Source organism: Aphelocoma coerulescens, chromosome 12 (assembly GCF_041296385.1).
Source record: "Aphelocoma coerulescens isolate FSJ_1873_10779 chromosome 12, UR_Acoe_1.0, whole genome shotgun sequence".
In the NCBI taxonomy this organism is placed as follows: Eukaryota; Metazoa; Chordata; class Aves; order Passeriformes; family Corvidae; genus Aphelocoma; species Aphelocoma coerulescens.
In genome coordinates, this window is record NC_091026.1 from 3,314,449 (window position 1) to 3,334,701 (window position 20,253).

The 20,253-nt window shown below is 39.9% G+C and overlaps 1 protein-coding gene across 3 annotated transcripts in view; it reads right to left on the reverse strand.

The window, feature by feature from the left end:
* IARS1 (isoleucyl-tRNA synthetase 1) overlaps positions 1-20,253 on the reverse strand; it is an 89,293-nt gene that overhangs the window by 56,932 nt on the left and 12,108 nt on the right. For all 3 annotated transcript variants that reach the window (XM_069028406.1, XM_069028403.1, XM_069028404.1), the window contains 7 exons: positions 16,149-16,266; positions 13,367-13,514; positions 12,059-12,146; positions 8,272-8,332; positions 6,596-6,691; positions 2,019-2,141; positions 474-565 (listed from right to left, as the gene is read on the reverse strand). In XM_069028406.1, coding sequence (XP_068884507.1) covers positions 474-565; positions 2,019-2,141; positions 6,596-6,691; positions 8,272-8,332; positions 12,059-12,146; positions 13,367-13,514; positions 16,149-16,266 — 726 coding nt within the window. The remainder of the gene's footprint in view (positions 1-473; positions 566-2,018; positions 2,142-6,595; positions 6,692-8,271; positions 8,333-12,058; positions 12,147-13,366; positions 13,515-16,148; positions 16,267-20,253) is intronic.

Genomic DNA, 20,253 nt, shown 5'->3' on the forward strand with positions numbered 1-20,253 from the left:
TATTTCAAATAAGTAATTTTACAAGGTTAAAAAGAACTATCATTTATCATTTTAACATAAACATCTAAATACCTTCTGTGATATACTAATTTGAATACAATTCAAAGGGGATCAAAAAAATCCTTTCCCACCACTCAGCTGCTTAGAAAATAACCTTTTTTACAAGAGGTGGTTAGTTAGGAGTTCTACACCAAAAAATGAGCACCACAAACTACAAAAACACACACTTAAAATCATAGATAGAAAATAAATTTCAGCACTACACTTAAATTCATCAGCTTTATTGGAAAAAAAAAATATTTACTTGATAACTAAACCAAAACTGGAGCTCTCCTAAATCAATAATCTCAGTTTGTGTTACTTTTAGTTTTGTCAGGAAAATTAGGCAAGGGAAGGGGGAAAAAATGGGAGAAACCTGAAGAACTTCTCTGTTAGAAACCTCAGCTCTCAGGCAGGTGCAGGTCTGTGCTTACCTCCAGCAGAAGGGGTAGCTGTGCTGGAAGGTTGCACTGTGGATCAGCCGGCCCTTCTCCTTCAGCCATCTGATGATGTGCTTATCTGCATCCTAAAAACACAGCAGATATTCCTTGGAATACACTTTTCACTCAGTCAGCTACTACAGGATTTGTCTAAGATTCTCAAATTAATTTTTAAAAAAAACTATGCATAACCCAGCATTTACACACACACACAAAAAGCTTCTACCAAATTTATGTATTTTCTGCAGGGGCACTGTAAAACACTAAATTTGCAAAGTTATTTGCTCTCCAAACACTGTTTATTCACAGTGTCTTCAATGTGTCTCTGCTATCTGGATAAATTAAAATGTATAAATTAAAGCATCAGTCCTTTTTTACCCTTAACTCTCCACATACACACAACTGTGTACAAATTCAAATTTTTTGAAACACCAATATAAGCCAAAACAAACATTATTTAATATCTTAATGACTGAGTCTTCTAATTTTGTGACAGGAAATCACATAGTGCTTTTCACCTAGTATTTAAACTTCCTGGCACCACATTCCTCCAAAGTGACTAAATTTCAGAATTTGAAGCATATTTCACAATACCTCACTAACCAACTGGGATTTACATGCTAAGCTGGAAGTGAAAGCTGTATATTGATCATCTTGAAACAATGTACTGAACATACAAGTGTCAATACGACATTAAGGGAAAAAAAATGCAAATATCTATGAGTGAAAAATTCAGCATCATAAGAAAATTTTCCAAGAGCCTTAAATTCAGATTTCTACCACCAAGAAGCTAAACATGGAGCCTCCAGTGTCCTCTTATTTGTCTTAATCCATAAAGCAGGAAGCCAAGATAGCTGACTAAATTCTCAACTTAATTGAAAAAGACTTAAAAATCTTACATTGCATTTGTTTACAGGAACATGCTTTGCTATCAAACTGTAGCAGCAGGGCTAAAACCAATTTGTTTTCTCAGGCCACAGAATTTAAGAGGCACTCCCTACCAGGGATTTGTATCTGTAGCAATCTGGAGTTCCTGTGGGTTCCTTTTCTGGGGATTCTCTTGCATTTACTGGCAAGTAAATTCCCACTGCAACACAGCCCACAAGTGGGGAAAACGACAGGATTTCTCCCTTCTAATGGGTCACATTACATTAACTGGCTGGGAGAAACTTAATGATGGCATCTGAGAATTCAGGGTCATCCAGAGGTGAGGGAGGCCCTGCACATGTGCCTGGAGACTCTGGACATGACATTTCCATGAGGAAAAAGCAGAAAGTGAGACTCTGGAGTAGCTGCAAACAGGATACTCCTTTTGCCTTTCACTACAGATACACAACATTACTTGCATTTCAACTTGTTCATTTCTCAGCTGCTGTAATAAACAATTCCAACCTTGTTGCAAATGTTAAAACACATTTTAATTTATCCAGTTAACAGACACACAAAGAAAACAAACCCAGAGAAAGAAAAGAAAGCTTCTGCCACACGTAAAATATATCTTGAAAAAAGTTGTCATTTACAGTCTCCAAGCCCACTGACCTTCACATACTGCCCAGCAAAGTCAGCCACTTCTGCTGTGAAGCAGCCTGATGCATCAACAGGACACACAGGCACAGAGTCCTTCTGAATGATATTAAAGTCCATGCAGACCCTGTAATCATCCTGCAAAAGAGACAAGCACCAAGCTGTAAGAATACAAAATACTAGGGAAAAATCCATCCCTCGAAACAGAAATTAAATATTAAACAGAAAATGTGATGACTGGACAGGAATAGCAAAATACTCAGCCTTCACTAATCCCAAATACTTATGAGAAAGTCTTGTTTTATAGGATTGTAGTTTTATTCATGCAGAAAATTATGATTTCTTCAGACTCTCACCTAGTACAGGGGATATGTGCATGTTCTTCTATGCACATCAATGCACATATACACACACACGTTTTTTATGTGTGGCTTCAGGATACCACTGCATGGCAAAGGAACTGCCAACCACTCCATCCTGCTCCTGTTCCAGCCAGAGCCTGGATCTGCCCAGCTCTCCAGCCAACACGGCATTTTTCAGAAGGCAGGTTGTTTTAATCAATCTAATTCTGGCATTTCACATAAGCAATCCCATTTTCTGAAAGTCTTAATGATCCAAAGCCTTTAAACCTGTATTTCTCAATCATTTTTGGCCCATAGGCAATGCTACTGACCAAGAACCACACATGGACAACATCATAAGTTTTTTTTCCTGGCCAGTCTCCACTTAAATTTTTAATTTCCTGTACCAGTAAGAAAAAAAGTAAAAAAGAAGAGTTGCTTCAGACTTTCCTGAACATGACTGAACAATAATGGCATCAGAGAAACACTTAAAATTAGTAGCGGGGTAGAAAAGTTGAGATTTTAACTTCAAGTCTAAAGTCAGAGTAAATCTGCACCTTATCCAGTTACAGCAATTGCTTGCAGGACACAGAGCAGGTCTTTCACAGGAGCTGCATCTAAAGCACCCTCAGCCTGACCAAGGACACCACACCAGAGCCAGCGTGTAAATGCACATCCCACAGGCCAGTGCTCCACAGCTCCCTGCCTTCTCCTTCCCTGGATCTAACCAACACAGCTGAGCCAGTGCTGGAGTGCCAGGACAGGGCTTCCAGGTCCTTTGTGTCCTCATCCTGTACCTTCAGCTCTCCCCACCATCCCTGTGGCTCCCAGCTTCCCCAAGCCAGACCTTTTGTACTTTACAAGGATGAGATTCATCCACAGACAGGGAAGTTGGCTACTTCATAGATTAAGGCTTTTCACAGAGAAACAGCAAATCCTTTCAGCTCCAGCACTCCCTTCCTCCAGAGCTCAGCTTCTTCCCCCTGCCCAGCAGCTGCAGAAAGCCATCACACACTTATTCACCCTGCACTTGGTCACCCAGCTCCTTCAGTCAGGAGAAGACTGAGATAAGCCCCTTCTGTGCCAGCCTTTCCTCAGCTGTTACTGCTGAGGGACTGGGAGCAGGCTGGGGGGTTTAAAATATGGGCCAGATGACAGAGCTGATGTCAGCCCTGATTTGGCAGTGAGCTGTTAAAGGCTTTGAAGCAGCAGCCAGCACAGACTACAAAGCCTGGCACACTCACAACCCTGCTAAGACATCGCAGCAAACCTTCCCCTTGGCAGCACCTCGGTCAAGAGGTGCTTCAGCTCCACTTGCAGCACTGCTGCAGCCACGGATACACAAAGGGCTCCACTGCTCTGCCTTTCTGCACTCAGCTCCCTGCTTTTGAACAACTTAAACTCGAATGGAAGCTCTCCAGATGACCTGCCCTTTGATTTAATGAAGGTTTCCTTCAGAAACCACAAGGCAAGAATATATTCAGGCACAAACAAGGAATCCACAAGTGCTAAGCTCAAATAAAAGCTAAGACAAACATCATTTTTTTCCAGGATAGGAGTTACAGTGGTCATTTTTGTACCTCAAAATCCCTCAAAAGATTACACACAGAAGTTTACACAAAATTATTAAGTAGAAACTATTAAACAGCTCACTTATGAGAAATCAAAAGCTTTTTTATCTGAAATTTTAACAAAACAACAGAAACATGAAGTCAAAGGTTCACCTGCAGCACCTCTTAGCAAAAACCAACAACACTTTTGCAAAGTACTGAACAAAAAGTGCATCAGTAACAGATCTATGAAACTTGTGTGTCACAGTCTGAGCAGGCACTAGAAGTATTGCAAATTAAAACTTTGTATGCAAATTCAAGTGTTACTAAAGCTTTTTAAGTTGACTGCAGGTGTATCTACATATGATGAAATGCCTGAGCAGCTGAATTTTAGTGTCATGTTCATCTGGAGGCACAATGAGTTTACAGCGTTTTTAATACAGGTTTGTCTTGTTCTGTGAGCTTTAATTTTGATGTCTTTTGAACTGAAATAATAGAGTGCTCTGATATGGTGTGGCAGCTTGTATTTGGCAAATGCATCACACAAGACAAAGCAACTACATATCCTGGAACTAAATGAAGGTGAATTTTTACTTTCAGTTTTGTTGGAGGATACATTTCTAAGCTATTAGCAATACAGAACATGTACCAGTAAGCAGGATTTAAACTAAATAAATAAATAAATAAATGAATCCCTGACCTTCCATCTCTGTTTATCAAAGGGACTCACTTATATTGGTGGGAAGGAACAGAGACAAGACTCGAGGCTTGCTGTGAAGGACTCTGCTCTATTTCTTCTCCTCTGACCCTCCTGGTCCACTTATCCCTTTTCCATCCACCTTCAACACAACAGGAAGGTGCAGAGGAGCCAATTAACCAGGAAGACAATCCTGTCCGGCACCATGAACTATCTCCCTTCTTTCATCTAAGCCTGTCGAAAGGCCAACATGCAATACCAACAGTATTCTACACAGAGCCCACTGTATCATGAGGAAATCCTGACCTTAAACCAGGACCTTTGTGAGCTTTTCTGAACAGAAATAATCTACGAGCTGTCAAAACTGCACTATGTGCACCCCAAAAAGAAGGCAGCAGCATTAAATGCAACAAACACTGTGCACTTTCCTCCCGAAGGCAGCACAGCCCATTGACTCACACCCCTGTACCCAGCATTATCTACTCAAACCTCTCCTTAGCTGATGAGTGCCAAGTTTTGTTTGTGATGTCTGTGCACTTTCTCCTCACACAGTGTTTTATGTATTTTTTTCTTTGTGAGGCATTTAACTGTTACTCTCATGTTTTTTCCTAAAAAAAATGTTTTACAAGAAATTGCTGATTTCCCAGGAGAGAGAGGGGAAAAAATATTTTTTCCTCTGTTTACAAAACTCAGTGGGCTTATTAAAAAAATCAAATAAAAGAGGGCAGATAATCCTTGCTCTAAGTGGCCAGCCAACCTTTCCAACAAGCTGTTTCCAACAAGCTGTTTCCAACAAGTTTAACTGGACTGTGCAAATACACAAACCACTCTTACAGCAGCCAAGGAAAAGCTTCTTCCAGAGCTCCTTCCCTACTGGCAGCCTCTTCCTTTCCTTCCCTCCATCTCCCACAGCAAGAGCTCCTGACTCTAAACCAATTCTCACCCCTCTGGCACATCCAAGACTCAGCTCCAGGGGAGAGTCTGAGGAGCAGAAGTGTGACAGGATTTATACTCCTGAGGACACTTGACCAGCCACCACCATTTTCTTTATTAACTGCTAGCACAGCCCACTCTAATTTCCTTTATTCAGAGCTATATAAAGCTGGAACATCTTTTCATATCAACGTTCATCCTGACAAGGGAAACACCACCACAATGGATGTACCCTTCAGAAGAATGTGGGGAAAAAAGGACGGAAGAGGATGGGCTATCTCACATGAATACAAAGAGGCCTGTTGCTAATGCCAAGTTTCTGGAAATTATGACAGAGCTCGTGGTCCAGGGATTGCTAATTGCTAGGCACTGCAAGTTTTTTGAGGGCATCTTTGGATAATAGCTGAAGACAGGACACTCTACAAAAAGGACAATGAGCCTAAACTAGTGCATTTAATTCAAGTGTCTAAAAACTGAAATTATTAAATCCATGACAAATCATTCCTCTTAGCCTTAAAAAAAGAACAGACTGAGGGAAGGGACAATAAAGACAGGAAAAAAAAGAATGGAGTGCAACAAAATCCTTTCACACCAAGGGATAAAGTCTCAGGACAAAAGCAAGCATTTTCTCATCCTCTAAAAGCCCAGCAAGTAATGAAATTGAAACACTGAAGAGGGGCAGTGTGCTGAGCAGAACTGCTGTTCCCAACCAAAATTATCACTTAGCACAGCCAGTTTTCACTGCAGTGCCACAGATCAGCCCTGCTCGAAGCTCTAACTTCAGACTTTGAGAAAAGCTGAGATCAATGACACTCAGAAGACACAGTGGTGACTTCAGCTCACACACCACAACACAAACCAAAGCGAGGGACACAAAAATCTCCAGTCTAGCCCAGGCACTAAGTGGAAGAGCTCATTAGACTACAAAGTTACATGATATTCTTACATTTTCAAGCAGCAAATGGGAAGACTGTTTAACACCAATCACCCTGAGAGAGTCCCCAGGAGCTGGAAAGCCATACAACATGTGCTGAACAAAATTAACATTATAAATGTGTAGTTCACACTTACAGCACCAAAGTAGGGAGCCTGATGGACAACTCCTGTGCCTTCCTCCTCCTTCACATAACCATCCACTACCACAGTAAAGGCACCTTTTTCTTTGCACTGTAACACAAAAATATGGGGGGTTACATATAGATATATATTTACACACATACAGCAAACCAGAATTTTCAAGAACCTGGCAGAGCCACAAGGCACACAAAAAAGGAAAGAACTGCATCAAAAATCAGTGGCACAGTAAAATGTGACATCCCTAACATGACTTAATGACTTCCCATAGCCCAGACACCTGTGCACTTCATTTAAAGAGTGTCAAGTGTGATTAAATCTCACACCTCTCCAGTAGGCCTCCAAGTCAATTACTCTTCAAGCCACAGATCTTCACACAGTTCTGTACTTAACAGACTGCAATCAATACATTCCTGAACGTGAGGACACAACCAAGAAAGGTACAGAAGTCTCCCTGCATTTTGGTATGTCCCCTTTACCTCTTCCTTTAAATCAAAGTTTGCTTTTATAGTCACACATTTTCCTTATTTCCTCCAGAGAATAAGAGCATGGTGAATACCAACTAAAAACAGAGAGAAGAGAAAATCCAGAAAAAAATTGCTAAGAAAAGCTACGACAATTTTCAGTGTGTTCAGTATAAAGATTATGAAAAATGAAGGGTTATTTACTATTCCTTAAAAATAGTAAAAAAAAAAAAAAACACTGCAGTCACAGCTGAACCAAATATGTTACAAAATTATTAGGTTTGGCTTGCTCTGGAGGGAGATATTTTGAGATAAGACCTCCATTCTGTATAAAAACCAAAAAATTGTAGATGCCCCATCTGCTCCTTACAAGTACAGCAAGACTCAAAAAATTTATCTGTTCCAAACCTCAGATCCACAGCCCAATTTTCCACATTCAGCTGTGTTTGACTTTCCTCTAGAAGTATCAGCCTCCGCTCCCTACAGAGGTTTTCCCACCTTTGCTGACTCCTGCAGGTATTTCAGAACAGAAGGTGTCACAAGTGACCAAATCCCTTACAGCAGTTCACAGCTGCCTGGCCAGCAGGGCTGTACTTCTCCTCTTTGAAAAATTTAATGGTTTTAATCCACATTTTTTTTTAAAAAATAGAAAATTTCTCTACACCCTCTCCCTATTGCTACACATTCTTTTATCATCTGGGATGCCAGACCTAATGCAGTGCTTAAAAGCTGCACAGGACATGCAGATAAATCTGATATATCAGTAGGTTTTTAACAAAGGCTTTTAACTCTTCAGTGGAAAACATGACCATGTCTGATTGTTATCCAAAGTCAGAGTCATTCCCTTGTGAAGACAAAGCTTGTCGACTTAGGAGGCAGACAAGACATTCAGCAGATGAGAAAATGAGAGAATACTGCCTATTTATTAATGTGTATTGAAGTTTCTCTGCAATCTGAAATCGAACTTCTATTTATCACCCAATTTTTACTCTGAATATATTTAAAACTTGAAGGAAAAAAATACTAGAGAAAGAAGTCAACATTGTTTTTCAAACTTGCATTAGGATTTTAAGGTACTTTAATACCTTAACAAACTGGAGTTTGTTATTAGAACTTAATATATTTTTATAATATAAACAAGGAATACTCAGAATGGGTTTTACTTTTGTCTTTATATCCTGTATCAAACACCAAACTTGTTCATCTTACCTGAATAAAATATTCAAAGAGTGGTTTGTATTTCTTGCCTTTAAGAGCAATGCCAGGAAACCTGAGGAGAAGGATTTACAAGAACATAAATTAACAACCTGGAAATTGGCTTTTTTTTTTTACCTATTTGCTTCTTCATCTCCCTGACAGAATTTGATTTCAGAAGATGAAAAGTATTTCCTTAAGTTTGTTTCCCACCTCTGTGGTTAGTTTGGACTTGGAGAAAAAACAATGTCTCTTAATGCATCTCTGCTACCAGTCATCAACTTGTACCTGATGGACTTTCAATCAATCAATGTAAATTAATAGAGAAATTAAGCATTAATGACAAGCTCTTTATGGTAAATCTGGGCAAGAATCTTCTGGATAAAACACAGTATCCATAACAACAAAGCCCTAAACCTCAGCATGTCCAAGAGAACTAAACAATGATCTGAAACACCTGAAGTTCTATGTGCAGAAGACTGTGACACAGGGTGTTGCAGCCTTTAAAGCTCAGATGCCTCATTCCTTATTCTAGAACTGGGCATCCAAACTCTCCACAGGCATCTCAGGGAATGATCCAACACAGACAGGACTGGCTGAGGAACCAGCTGAGTCAGACAAGAAATGTAAGGCAGAGATGGAGCCTGCAGGTCTGGCTCCCTTCAGGCTTCTGACAGCAGCTGACAAAGACAGTGATTAGGTTGGGATTTGCAGCTCAGAACTCTCCTGAAAATGCTTAAATCATCCAATTTCAGGGGAAAAAATCCAGCTAAAACATAACTTAATCTAATAGATGGGCTGGATCTCCAACTGTGTCACAGCTGTGGTCTCTCCCTACACTCCTCTTGATCTACAACTTCCAAACAATGGTCAAACTATAAAACACTTGACTCCTTCAAAGTGGGGGACTCTTCAAAGCTGTTGCACTGCACAGAAAGGACCTCGAGCAGCATTTACTGCCAAGTTCAAGAGCATGACTCCTCAGCCCAGCACACACAATATCCTCTAGGAAAAGGGGAGACTTCTATTTTAAGCCACAGCTTTGCAGATGGTTTGTATGTTTTTATATTACAAACAGCCTTAGGAATGTTTGAGGTGCTTAATCAGGATCAGATGAGAGCAAAGCATCCCAGTGCTCAGCCACACAGATGTGGGAATGTGAAGCACCAGAATTGGCTTTAAAAAAAACCAACAGTATTTATATTCTTATTTAACACAAGTCAGAGAAAGGTAAAGGTTGTGGATCACATTCCTGATTTTCATTTTGGGATCAAAAATACTTTGTTTGTCAAAGTCCTGAACTTCAGCCTGAAAATTTATACAACGGTGCCTTCTTGTGACCTAAGTTATAGTGGTAAGACTCATCTAAAATCACTGCAGCAATCCTTCACTCCCAGGAGATCAGGAATCTCTGGTTTGGACTCTTTAGAATCCAAAAAGAGACAAGGGAAAACAGTGCAAAGAAATTAAAAGTTTAACATGCCAAAGGACTGAAATGTAACAAAAGAGGAGGAAGATTCTCAACAATCACGTCCTATCTACCACTGCTAAAAAAAACAAGAAGCCACTCAATGGCCAAAATTGGGGTAATACACCCAGACCAATTCATCAATACAAAGCAGCCAAGTTCAGGGGACTTCAGACACTGAACATTTTCAATGAGACCATTCCCTGCCCTCAGCCTGATGTCTGATAAAGATTAAGTTGCATAAATTTCTCCCTCAAGGGCCTGACTGCTTGAGAATTTAGAAGTGAGCTAAAGGAAGAAAAAAAGTTAAGAGCAGAAGTGGGAAAGTTCATTTCCACAAACTCAAATACTCACAGATCTAAATCTTTCAAAGATCCATTCAACTACCAGCTACCTTTTAATTGTCTCACATTTGAGAAAATTAATTATTACATAAGAGAGAAACTGGAGCATGACCAAAACCAGAAATCAGCTTGAAAAGAGACTATGGCACTAATACAGAAAGAATTGAAGTACACTGCTCTGCAGAGAGGTTTGCTAGCAGCCTTATGGATAGGCAGAGATTTGAAAAAAAAAGGAAATGTTTAAAAAATAATTAAAGACTGGGGGGCTGAGAGGTGGTGTTAGAAATACCATTAGTCAGGGACATAAATACAACGTCTGAATTGTGTATGATTGCCTTAAAGAGCAGGCTTCTCACATTTCTGATGGAAGACACCACATCAAAAAAAGGCCAAAAATATTCTCTGCATTCCTGGAAATAGAATGACTGCAGTCACACTGAAGTTAGATTTGTAGTAATGCATTAAAAGAAGAATTTGGAAGCAAAAGACAACAGATCAACAAATGTAATATATGGGCTAATTGGCTTCTTTTTTAAGCCTAAAGCAAGTGTATTAAAAAATACTTAAGAAAATAAAGTGGTTTGATAGCAGGCTTAGTTTTCAGACACTCTGAACAGGTTTCAAAAGACAAAAAGAGTATCTGTATTTCCTGAGAGAACTGAAGCACTGATGGATCTAAAAACCACTGAGACACATCTAAGAACCTGATTCAACTTTAAGTGACTGAGAGTTTTTAGTAAGTGAAGTGCTGAAGAACATACAATGTGAATGTGTCAAGAATAAGCCACACAAAGCCACATTTTCTGGGGCAGACTAACCAGCTTGGATAGCAAGCAAGCAGATCAAATTTAGGTCTTAATGTTAGTAAGAGTTTGGACACTTTATCATTCCAACACACACAAATACCTGACCTGGTGCATACACCACCATTTCAAGAGAAAAAGTTGTTAATTCAGTCTCAGACCAAAAGAAAATTCCCAGTGGTATCCTGGCAGGACCATCCTAACACTGACATTGCTCAGTGGTTTCACTGATGACTCAGAGGGAAGGAAAAAACGACAGAGATCAAAAGTTCAGCCAACCCTGAAGAATGAGAGCACTGAACATCATCTTTAGAAACTGAACACCACCTTAAATTGGTACAGACCAAGTGACAGATTAAGAGCATTCTAACAGAGGGGGGGAAGGAGGGAAATCAATGCAGAAATACAGAATTATTCAACTGCCCAGTTTGAGCCATCAGAATAGGAAACATCTTAAACAAACATTCCTGCTCTGTATTTCCCTAATTTAATGACCACATGCAATTGCTTAGCTGAAACAGCCTCCACTTTTTCAATTTAAAGCTTTCAACTGCTTGATAAAAAGACAAAAATAGAAACTGATGCCAGTGAAGAAAGAGTGCTATTCTCAAAAACATTTCTAGTCTTTTTTTTTTTAATTGTGGTTGTGTTATGTGGGTTTTTATTGGTTTTTTTGGTTTGCTTGAATAAAGTGAGCAAACAAATGTTTAACACCTGCACCCCCTGCCCAGTCTGACTTCTTAATTCCTATTTTTCCACCTAACCAAGATGAATAACCACCCTGCAAAAAGCAATGACTGCCACTAACTACAGAAGCAATATTTATTTGCTACAAACAATGGCATATGGGATTGTTTTGCCCATTTCTCTTTAAATATTTACAGAATGTGTAGAAGAAGGCATTTGGACCAGCTCCAGCATTTTCTCAAACTTTTACATTAATGTAAACACACAGGAAAGGGGTGGACTATGGAACCCTTTTTCCTCACCACAATACAAGGACCCAATGAAACCTTTTTCTGCTTGTAGCTTCCCATACAAGACCAATTTGTTCCAGCAAATTTCAATTCCTTTTACAGATTTTTGCAATATAAACACATGCAGGGAAATCCATCTTCTTGAAAACATTTAACTTCTGATCTAGAAAAACACTGAAAATTAGCAAGTGTAGTAATTTATGTACTTGCCTGTCAAGTATTTCATATTCACTGTCAGATTTGTACAGTGCCACCAGCCTGGACTCCATCAAAATGTAAATCTTCCCTGTGGCCTTATCTAGAATATAAAATAAAACAGGAGTTTCACAAATCTCAGTTTAATCCCCTCATTTGCACCATTATGAAATCTTCCAATATGTGCAAGATGGTATCACTGTAGCTGTAAAACTGCCCAGAATAATCCTTTACTACTTTCCAGCTACTTCTTCCCCACACAGCCAGTTAAGGAACACTTTCCAAAGGCTAAGTTTAAACAGAAACCACAGGATGAAACCTAGTCCACTGATTTTCAGTGTTTTGTTGTTGCAGAGGCAGAAATACCTTTTCTTGTCTGTTATGGCTGAGCCAAATAAAAAAGCAATTCAGAAGTTTCAGTAAATGCAATTGAAACAGAGGGAAACAACTGGAACATGGACAATTACCACATAAAAGCAGTATTATTAAGTTGTAAGGTAATGATTGCACTTTATGCAGCCTTCCTGAGATTTGCTATTTCAATTACATGCTAGGCTTTCTTTCTAAAAGAAGTATATACCAACAAAGAAAGTTAATACAAAAAAAAAATACCTGAAATGTTATGAAGAAAACTCATTTTCTACCCCAAACCACCCTGATTTCCTAACTTCAATGACAAAATTTTATTCAGGCTGCTACCCTGCCAACTCAGTCAGGGTCACTGTCCCACAGCAGCAAGCCAAAGACATCCAAACCCAACTCAGCCCCTCAGGCAAGTGAGATGTTATTTCTGAAAGTACTCAGTATTTCTTTTTAAGATGACCAAATTTCCGTTAAAACTTTTGAAAACTGAAACATACTTAGCTCTCTTAATAGAAAAAAACCCCAAACACGTGGAGTTCACTGCAGAACTTTATGTTTAACATCACCTTAGGCATACAACAGATTCATGTGGTTATGTTGGGACTGGAAATTCCTACTTACTATTCTGTTTAATTTCTTTTTAAAAGGAGGGTGCTTGTAGATGAAAGTATAATTAAAGACTACAAACACCCCATCCCTTTTTTTTATTATTCTTTATTTCATCTATTAATATTTTCAAGGTACAGTCCTCATAAACCATGTAAAATAACAACAGCACAGCAGTTGGAAATCATCAGCCACATCCAAAGTGGATCTCATCCTTCAAACTAACACTGGTTCAACCCCAGAAAAGTTCTGTAAATTTAACCTAAACCAGTCTATAATACAAAACATAAGTACATATTCACAGGCACTGAAGGAAGAGGTGCTCATTGTGTGGCCCCTGCAGTTAATACTTGCCTCTCAGTTTTACATACTGCAATTCTGGGTTAACACAAAGGGCCAGATTGCTGGGCAAGGTCCAGGGAGTCGTGGTCCAGGCAACAAGAGACACACTGGGATCTTCTTCCAGTGGGAAGCTCACAGTCACTGAAGGATCCTGAACATCCTGAAAAACAAGATAAAGTCCAAAGGTAAAAAGAGAGCCAGCAAAAAGCCTTTACTGCCTGTATGAGTGAGAAAATGGGAATCTAAGTAACTCTCACTGCCATGTACCCAAACCTATCTGGCAACTGGCCTAGTTCATCACTGTAATCTGTCATGTAAAAGGTGAAGTGGCAGTATTTAAGTCAAGAATAGAGCACCAGTCACAGAGTTCCTCATTACACCAGCGCAGTCTGTTAGTCCAACAAGGCCACAGGGTTAAAATCTCCCACTAGCCGGAAGATTTGGGGGATTTGCTGCCAAAACACCAAAGAAAGACAAGTGCAGTTCCTTTAGGTACCTCTTATAACCCCATTTTCAAAGTTCAGAACCAATCTCAAGGGTCAGGAAAATCAGCAGTTTCTCAGATATGACTAACAAAGCCTTTTCCACATTCTCTTCTGCAGCCAGGCATTAGGAAGAACAGCCACCACATAAAATGATTCATCTCTAATTAAGAAACTGTTGTTAACAAGGAGGGGGAAAACATTTGGGGTACTTAGTATATCAATGTTTAAGAGTAAAAGAAACCTCAGGGAAGGAGACCTTTATCAGCTACTCTGTAAAACTTCACCTTCAAATGAGTCCAAAAAATCCACTGAAAACAAGTTTTTCTTTCAGCCTAGTACAACCCTGTTCAGTCACTTCACATATCATGAAAAGCTGCTTGTAAAAGCAAGTCTAACCCTGCAAATGTGAAATTTTCACTATGAAATTCTAAATGCCAACTCAGAGGGTGCCATGCACACCATCCCTAAGCACAGAAATAGGTCCTGTGGCCTCGGCACGTCTCGTGCGAGGCGCTCTGGTTTTCATCCAGCATCATGGAGCAGTTAATGGCATCATGGGACAGGCAGCTATTTATGTCTGAGCTGAGGGCTGCTCCAGAGGGAATTTTCTGTGAACATCTGGTGCAGTCAACAGTAAAACATAAATATTACATAACCCATGGCCTGCGCTCAATACCAGGCAGAGATCGAGCTCTCGGTTCTGTCTGTACTGAGTGCGAGGCAGCACTGCAGGCTACTCACTTTGCTTTCTGAAGCACTCAGCTCACCAGGTAGATAAAAACAACTGGCAAAGCATAAAAAATACCATCCAGACTGACAGGTAATGGCATCAGGTAGTGTTTTAGCTGTTAAAATTTCACCTGCAGACGCCACTTCTTCAGTTTAATGCAACACCAGCTGCTGGCATTGTTAACTCAAGCGTGCATTAAACACCCAGCTCTGGTTCTGAACATGCTTCTTGTGTCCTACTGCTCCTGATCTGTGTCCCAGCTCTCAGAGGATCAATAAACAGCAGCTTTCCACTGTGAGAAAGGCAACAGCTGCCTCACACCCAGAAGTGACTGCGCTCACCAAGAATAAATCCTGTCAGCTCACAGACCCACACCTTCCAAACACCACTTCTAGCAGATGAGAAAGATGTTTTTTGTATGGAGTGGCAGAGCAGCCACACACACCTCTGGTTCTAGAGTAAGAAACAGCATCTGAATATTTCATCAAGACTCAAGAAGAGAAAAAAACCAGCTCTGGCTTTATGGAAAAAGAGAACACACACACAAACCCTCCAAAATAGTCTTTGTTCTAATAAAAGCTCATTAATCTGAGCCTGTGTGAAATGTCAGTTAATAAGGACAAGAAAAGTAATTATTTCAGCTGTCAGACAGTCACAAATATCAAGGTATCTTTGCAAATCTCTCTTTCATAAATCACAAACTGGGTTTTTTTCAGCAGAAATACCCTTCAGCAATACAGAAAGCTCTGGTATCTGTGGGCTGCATTGTACTACAAGTCTATTTAAACATTTGTTTCAAAAATACTATTTTTGGCCAGAAAACTGGCCTTTTTTAGGCAAGATATAGAGACCAGATGTACAATCTGTGCTTGTGCTCTGCTCTCACAATGCAAGTGAAAGATTTACAATATAATGATATGGAGGCCTGGGTCAGGATTGGAAAGGATACAAAACCTCTAGCCACAAACTAACGTGGAACTTGAAAAACTGGGACACAAGTTCTGCCTTCACATACATGAACATGAGTTTGTTGCAAGAAAGAGGCTGCACTTGCCTTATCTTGTCATTCACTTTTAAAGGAAGATTTTATAAACCACAGTAAACCCTGCATTATATGGGGTAAAACATTTTCTGGTGTTTCCCAATCTAAATTAATGATTCTTAGAAGAGCCATTATCCTACTGCTACAGTGTCTTTGACATTCCTTATGAATCCCCTCACAGAAGATTCAAACCTTGTCAAAGACCCTCTTGTGCATAGGGACAACTGCAGCTCTCCTCTTAAAATTCAGCATAAAAATCCACCACTGCAGTATCACCTTGAGAGCCCAGAAAGAGAGGAATTTACCCCAATAAAACAAAGTGTGCACTTCAAAGATCTGTAAGTAGTAACCAAGGAAGAAGTCTAAGATCAAGTGATCCAAACAAATACAGCAAAATGTGATAAAAATTAACCCATTTACCTAGATTTTTACTACCAATTTGGAACGTAATGATATGCTTAGGTACCACCAAGCAAAAAGTACTACAGCTCTTCATATCCAAACAGAAGAGAATAGAGAAATCTGATTGCAACTTACCTTGTAGTTCTGATGGGACTCAAAGTTGGACAGGGGGGTGTTGCACGCAGTTGAAAAAGGCATGACCTTAACCCCTCTATACACCAGCCCTTTGTCATAGAGCTGCTTGAAAACCCACCTGAAATACACAAGGAACAAGGAATAATTTGGTGTTTCACATTTAGTAAATAAACTGCAAAATGGGGTTTGTGCTCTAGCTGGAGTTTCTTTCTGAATTACACCTTTTTTTTTAAATCCATCAACTAAAGACAATATTTGCAAGTCAAAAGGCAAAGAGATAATTGACTGCAACAGCATTTCTGGCAGATTTTTAGCTTTAGCTGGTTCTAGCAGCTTGGTATTCCATGCACTGGCTGCATAGCACATAGATTAATCAGCAATATGGATTTGTGTTCCATCTAAATCCCTTCTCAGATTTCCTGAATACAAAGATCACTTGAAATCTGAACAATTAACAAGGCTGATATCAGTCATAATTTAGAAAAGAGACAAGTAGTGACATGGCTGCTCACTTCTCACATGATCTTAAGTTTCTGCTGCAGCAACCAGTGCCACAAAAGAGATACAGTTCAGAGCCACCTGCAACCCACCCCAAGTAAATCCTGATAATCTAAGAGCATTTTTCACAGGAGGGCACAGTTAACCATGAAAAATGATGAACTCAGTTTTATGGTGCCTCAGTTTAATGCTCTCCTTTGAACTCAGATCCTCTCCAAGATCAGTCTCACACCAAGCTTTAACTCTGCTTAGGAAATCATCAGTCCAGCCTGTAGCATAGCTGGATCTTTATGTTTTCTTGAAATAATCAAGACAGCACTTAATATTACAAATGTTACACTTAATATTACATAGACAAATGGAGTCAATGCTCAAGATGAATGGAAGCTGGAAGAGAAACACTTCACACAGCAACTCGAAGTGTCCATGTGATGCACAAACCCTGAATTCTCCAGGGTTTCCTCAAGGATCATCAACATTTATCAGCTTCTCATGTCTCACTGACTTGCACACTCAGTGGCACAGCCTGCAGGCTATAAGGCAGGAGAGGGCAAGCCTTAAATAATCCTGCCAACTTCAACTCACAAATCAGAGCTACTGCACAGCCTCATCATTTTGAATTTCACTTAGAAACTGTAAAACTCTGCTGACTTTAAAAGCTCCTTTATCCAAACTGTTTTCAAACCATCCTGATCCCTTTTCTGGGTCCCTTTGCAGATAAATAGCTCATTGCTAAGCAACCAACCCCATCCTGGCAAGCAGCACTTTTTTCTGCAGGCTGTTGTTTTGTGCTTGAGAATCTGGACCTGTATTTCAGTCAGTGTCTTGTCTTCCATGCTTGAAATTATCATTTTCAACAAAAACCACAAGCAGACTATTGCACTGATTTTATCTGTAGCCCAAAATAAGAATATCAAAAGACATGCCCTGTCTTGCTGACATGAAAGTCCTATGGTGCCTTAATCAGAATAATCTTTACACTACAGATTAGGCAGCTGGAGAGAATATAGAATGTCAGATAGAAAAGATGTGCAGTCCATCAGATTCATCCATGGGCCTCCAGTAAAAGTCAAAAACTCTCCTATGAGTGGTCATTAACATCAGAAAAAGTACAAAATCCAAAGTCTGAGATGGAAAAACCCTCAGAGACCCTCAGCAGCATCAAGCTCTGCCACAGAGGAGCCAAACCTAGAAATCTCTCAGAGCTGTGCACTCCTACAAAGGTGCCTTACCTGACACACACCTCCAAAGAAACCTTGTTCAACCAAGAAATGTCACCCACAGGCAAGATGTGGCTGCCTGACCCCCAACCCAAATCTGAAACAAAGCAGCGAGTGACTATTTTACAATGGAGATTTTAAGTTTATCAACTTAGACTTGTATAAATCTAGATCAGTCTTTTATAAAAAATGATCCCTGAATATAGTTTCACCAGCTTTCAGCATATAAATTTGAGCTGGCTAACTGCACAAGTTTTTGTGTGAGTTAAAATAACTTTAAATGTATGCTTACCCCCTCAGAGCATAATGAAGGCAGCCTGTGACAAGTGACAGCATTCCTACTGAAGGTGTTCTATTTGCCTTTCAAAACCAGTAACTAAAATACCTATAGAAAAAGGCTCCACTTTACTTTCTATAGAACACTGCCTACTAACAGCACACAAAAACTACTCCGAGAAACACTGAATATTTAATTCAGCTGTAAATATAACTGTAAACTCAAGAGAGCTGCTCAGGAAAGGTGAGCACTACACAGAGCTACCAAGCTCCCAATCCAGGCCGGCATCTCCCTCCTGTGGCAATCCCATCCCACTGCACACCCCGGGCTCCAGCTGTGCACTGCAGAGCAGGGATGGGCTTCCACACCACATCCCTCTCCTGAGCTTCTCACAGGCCACAACAAGCACTCATTTGGAGGTTATCACAACCTGTCCCCTCACACAGCCATTCACACGGAATAAACAGAATTATAATTGAGTCAAGACTGCTGTTTGATGCCACAGCCCTCATTACCACTACAAAAGCTCTTTTGTTATCTCAAAAAAATGGCTCTAAATGGCTTCCTTAACAAAAAAGCTTCAGTGAGCTGCTGGTGTGTGACCACCAGAGTTGCAGATATGATTCCCAAAGAGCTGCCTGCAGCAGCTCCCACCTGAAACACAGCACCTGCCAATGATGAGCCTGGTTCCAACAGTAAGAGTCACTTACAGGTGGCACTTAAAGGCATCACAATATTTTAAGACAATAACCTCACAAAACATGGTTTAACCCTCATGTTTGAAAAATGCTGACGCTTTGCAAGAAAGGGGCTCCAGGTTTGCAAGCCAAAATTGAAACTGCAGTGCTATCTGAAAGAAAAATAACCTAAGGAAACCACAGAGCTTCTTTCTAGTGACAAACAAAACACTTACAGAACTGAGAAGTCAAACCCTGTTCCTCTAATTCTGCTACATTTCTCCTCAAACATAAATACATTTAGTTTCATCCTCTTGGCTGAGGCAGCAGCACTCAGACCTTTATTAAGAAAAATGCAGTTTGGGAAAAGGTAAAATTCAAGATGCATATTTCAGCTTCTTGTTAAAAGAGAAGGTCCCTAAAGGTGCAAGGAATGTTTAACTTCCAAAGTGACACCAATTTGTTCTTCCTGAAGTGTGATGAGGGGTTAACACAGCTCGTTCAAGCCCAGTCAATAACAAAGCCTTGCTCTCTCCAGAACTCCCAAGAAACCAGAACCTTGCTGCAGTATTTGTTCATCCAAGTCACACACACAGCACACAAACACCACATGGATTTAATCAAACTCCTGCAGTGCAAGGCTTTGCTTCCAAAAGATACTGAATCAGTCAGTGCAGCACTCCAAACACCCTTGGCATCCCACACGAAATCCAACATCTCTCACTATGCTCAGCAGATGCAAAAGCAAGCTGCACTTCTCAAACACGTACATCCAGTTCACATCAAAGAGAGGGATTTGATCTTGGAGCTTCCCAAGTTCTTAATGCCATTCCTTTGGGGGATCAAGGGGCTCTGTTTGCAATGATCAGTATCTAATGCAACCTTTCCAGAAAACTAACTCATAACTAACACTGAGATTTGTTTTCAAACACATATAAAGTGCTTTCCCCCCTTTTTTTCTCTTTAAAGAAAAAACACCAGGACCTGTAAACAGTTCTGTGGGCATTAGCACAGCAGGATCTAGAGGTCTATGATTTCAACATATCCATGGTATTATAGGTAAATGGACAAAATTATTGCTATGTGACCTCACATCAGTTCGTATCAAGATAAAATGACAATTTTATAGGCCTCTGTAGGCCTATCAAACACATCCAGGCACAAACACCATGCTATGTAAGAAGCTCTGTCATTTCCAAGTTCAGCAAACACTGCATCCTAACAGCATCACGGGAAGCAGAGCTTCCAAGGAAAAGGTTTTCCCAGGACTCATAAACAACACTTGAAAGACAAGATAAAATCAAAAAGAAAGCAACAATCAAAAACAGATGATTAAGGACAAAAAAAAAAAAAAAAAAAAAACACAGAAAAAAATACTCAAAAAACACTGGACATGGATCAAAAAAGCATTAACTTAGGTAGAACATGAATTC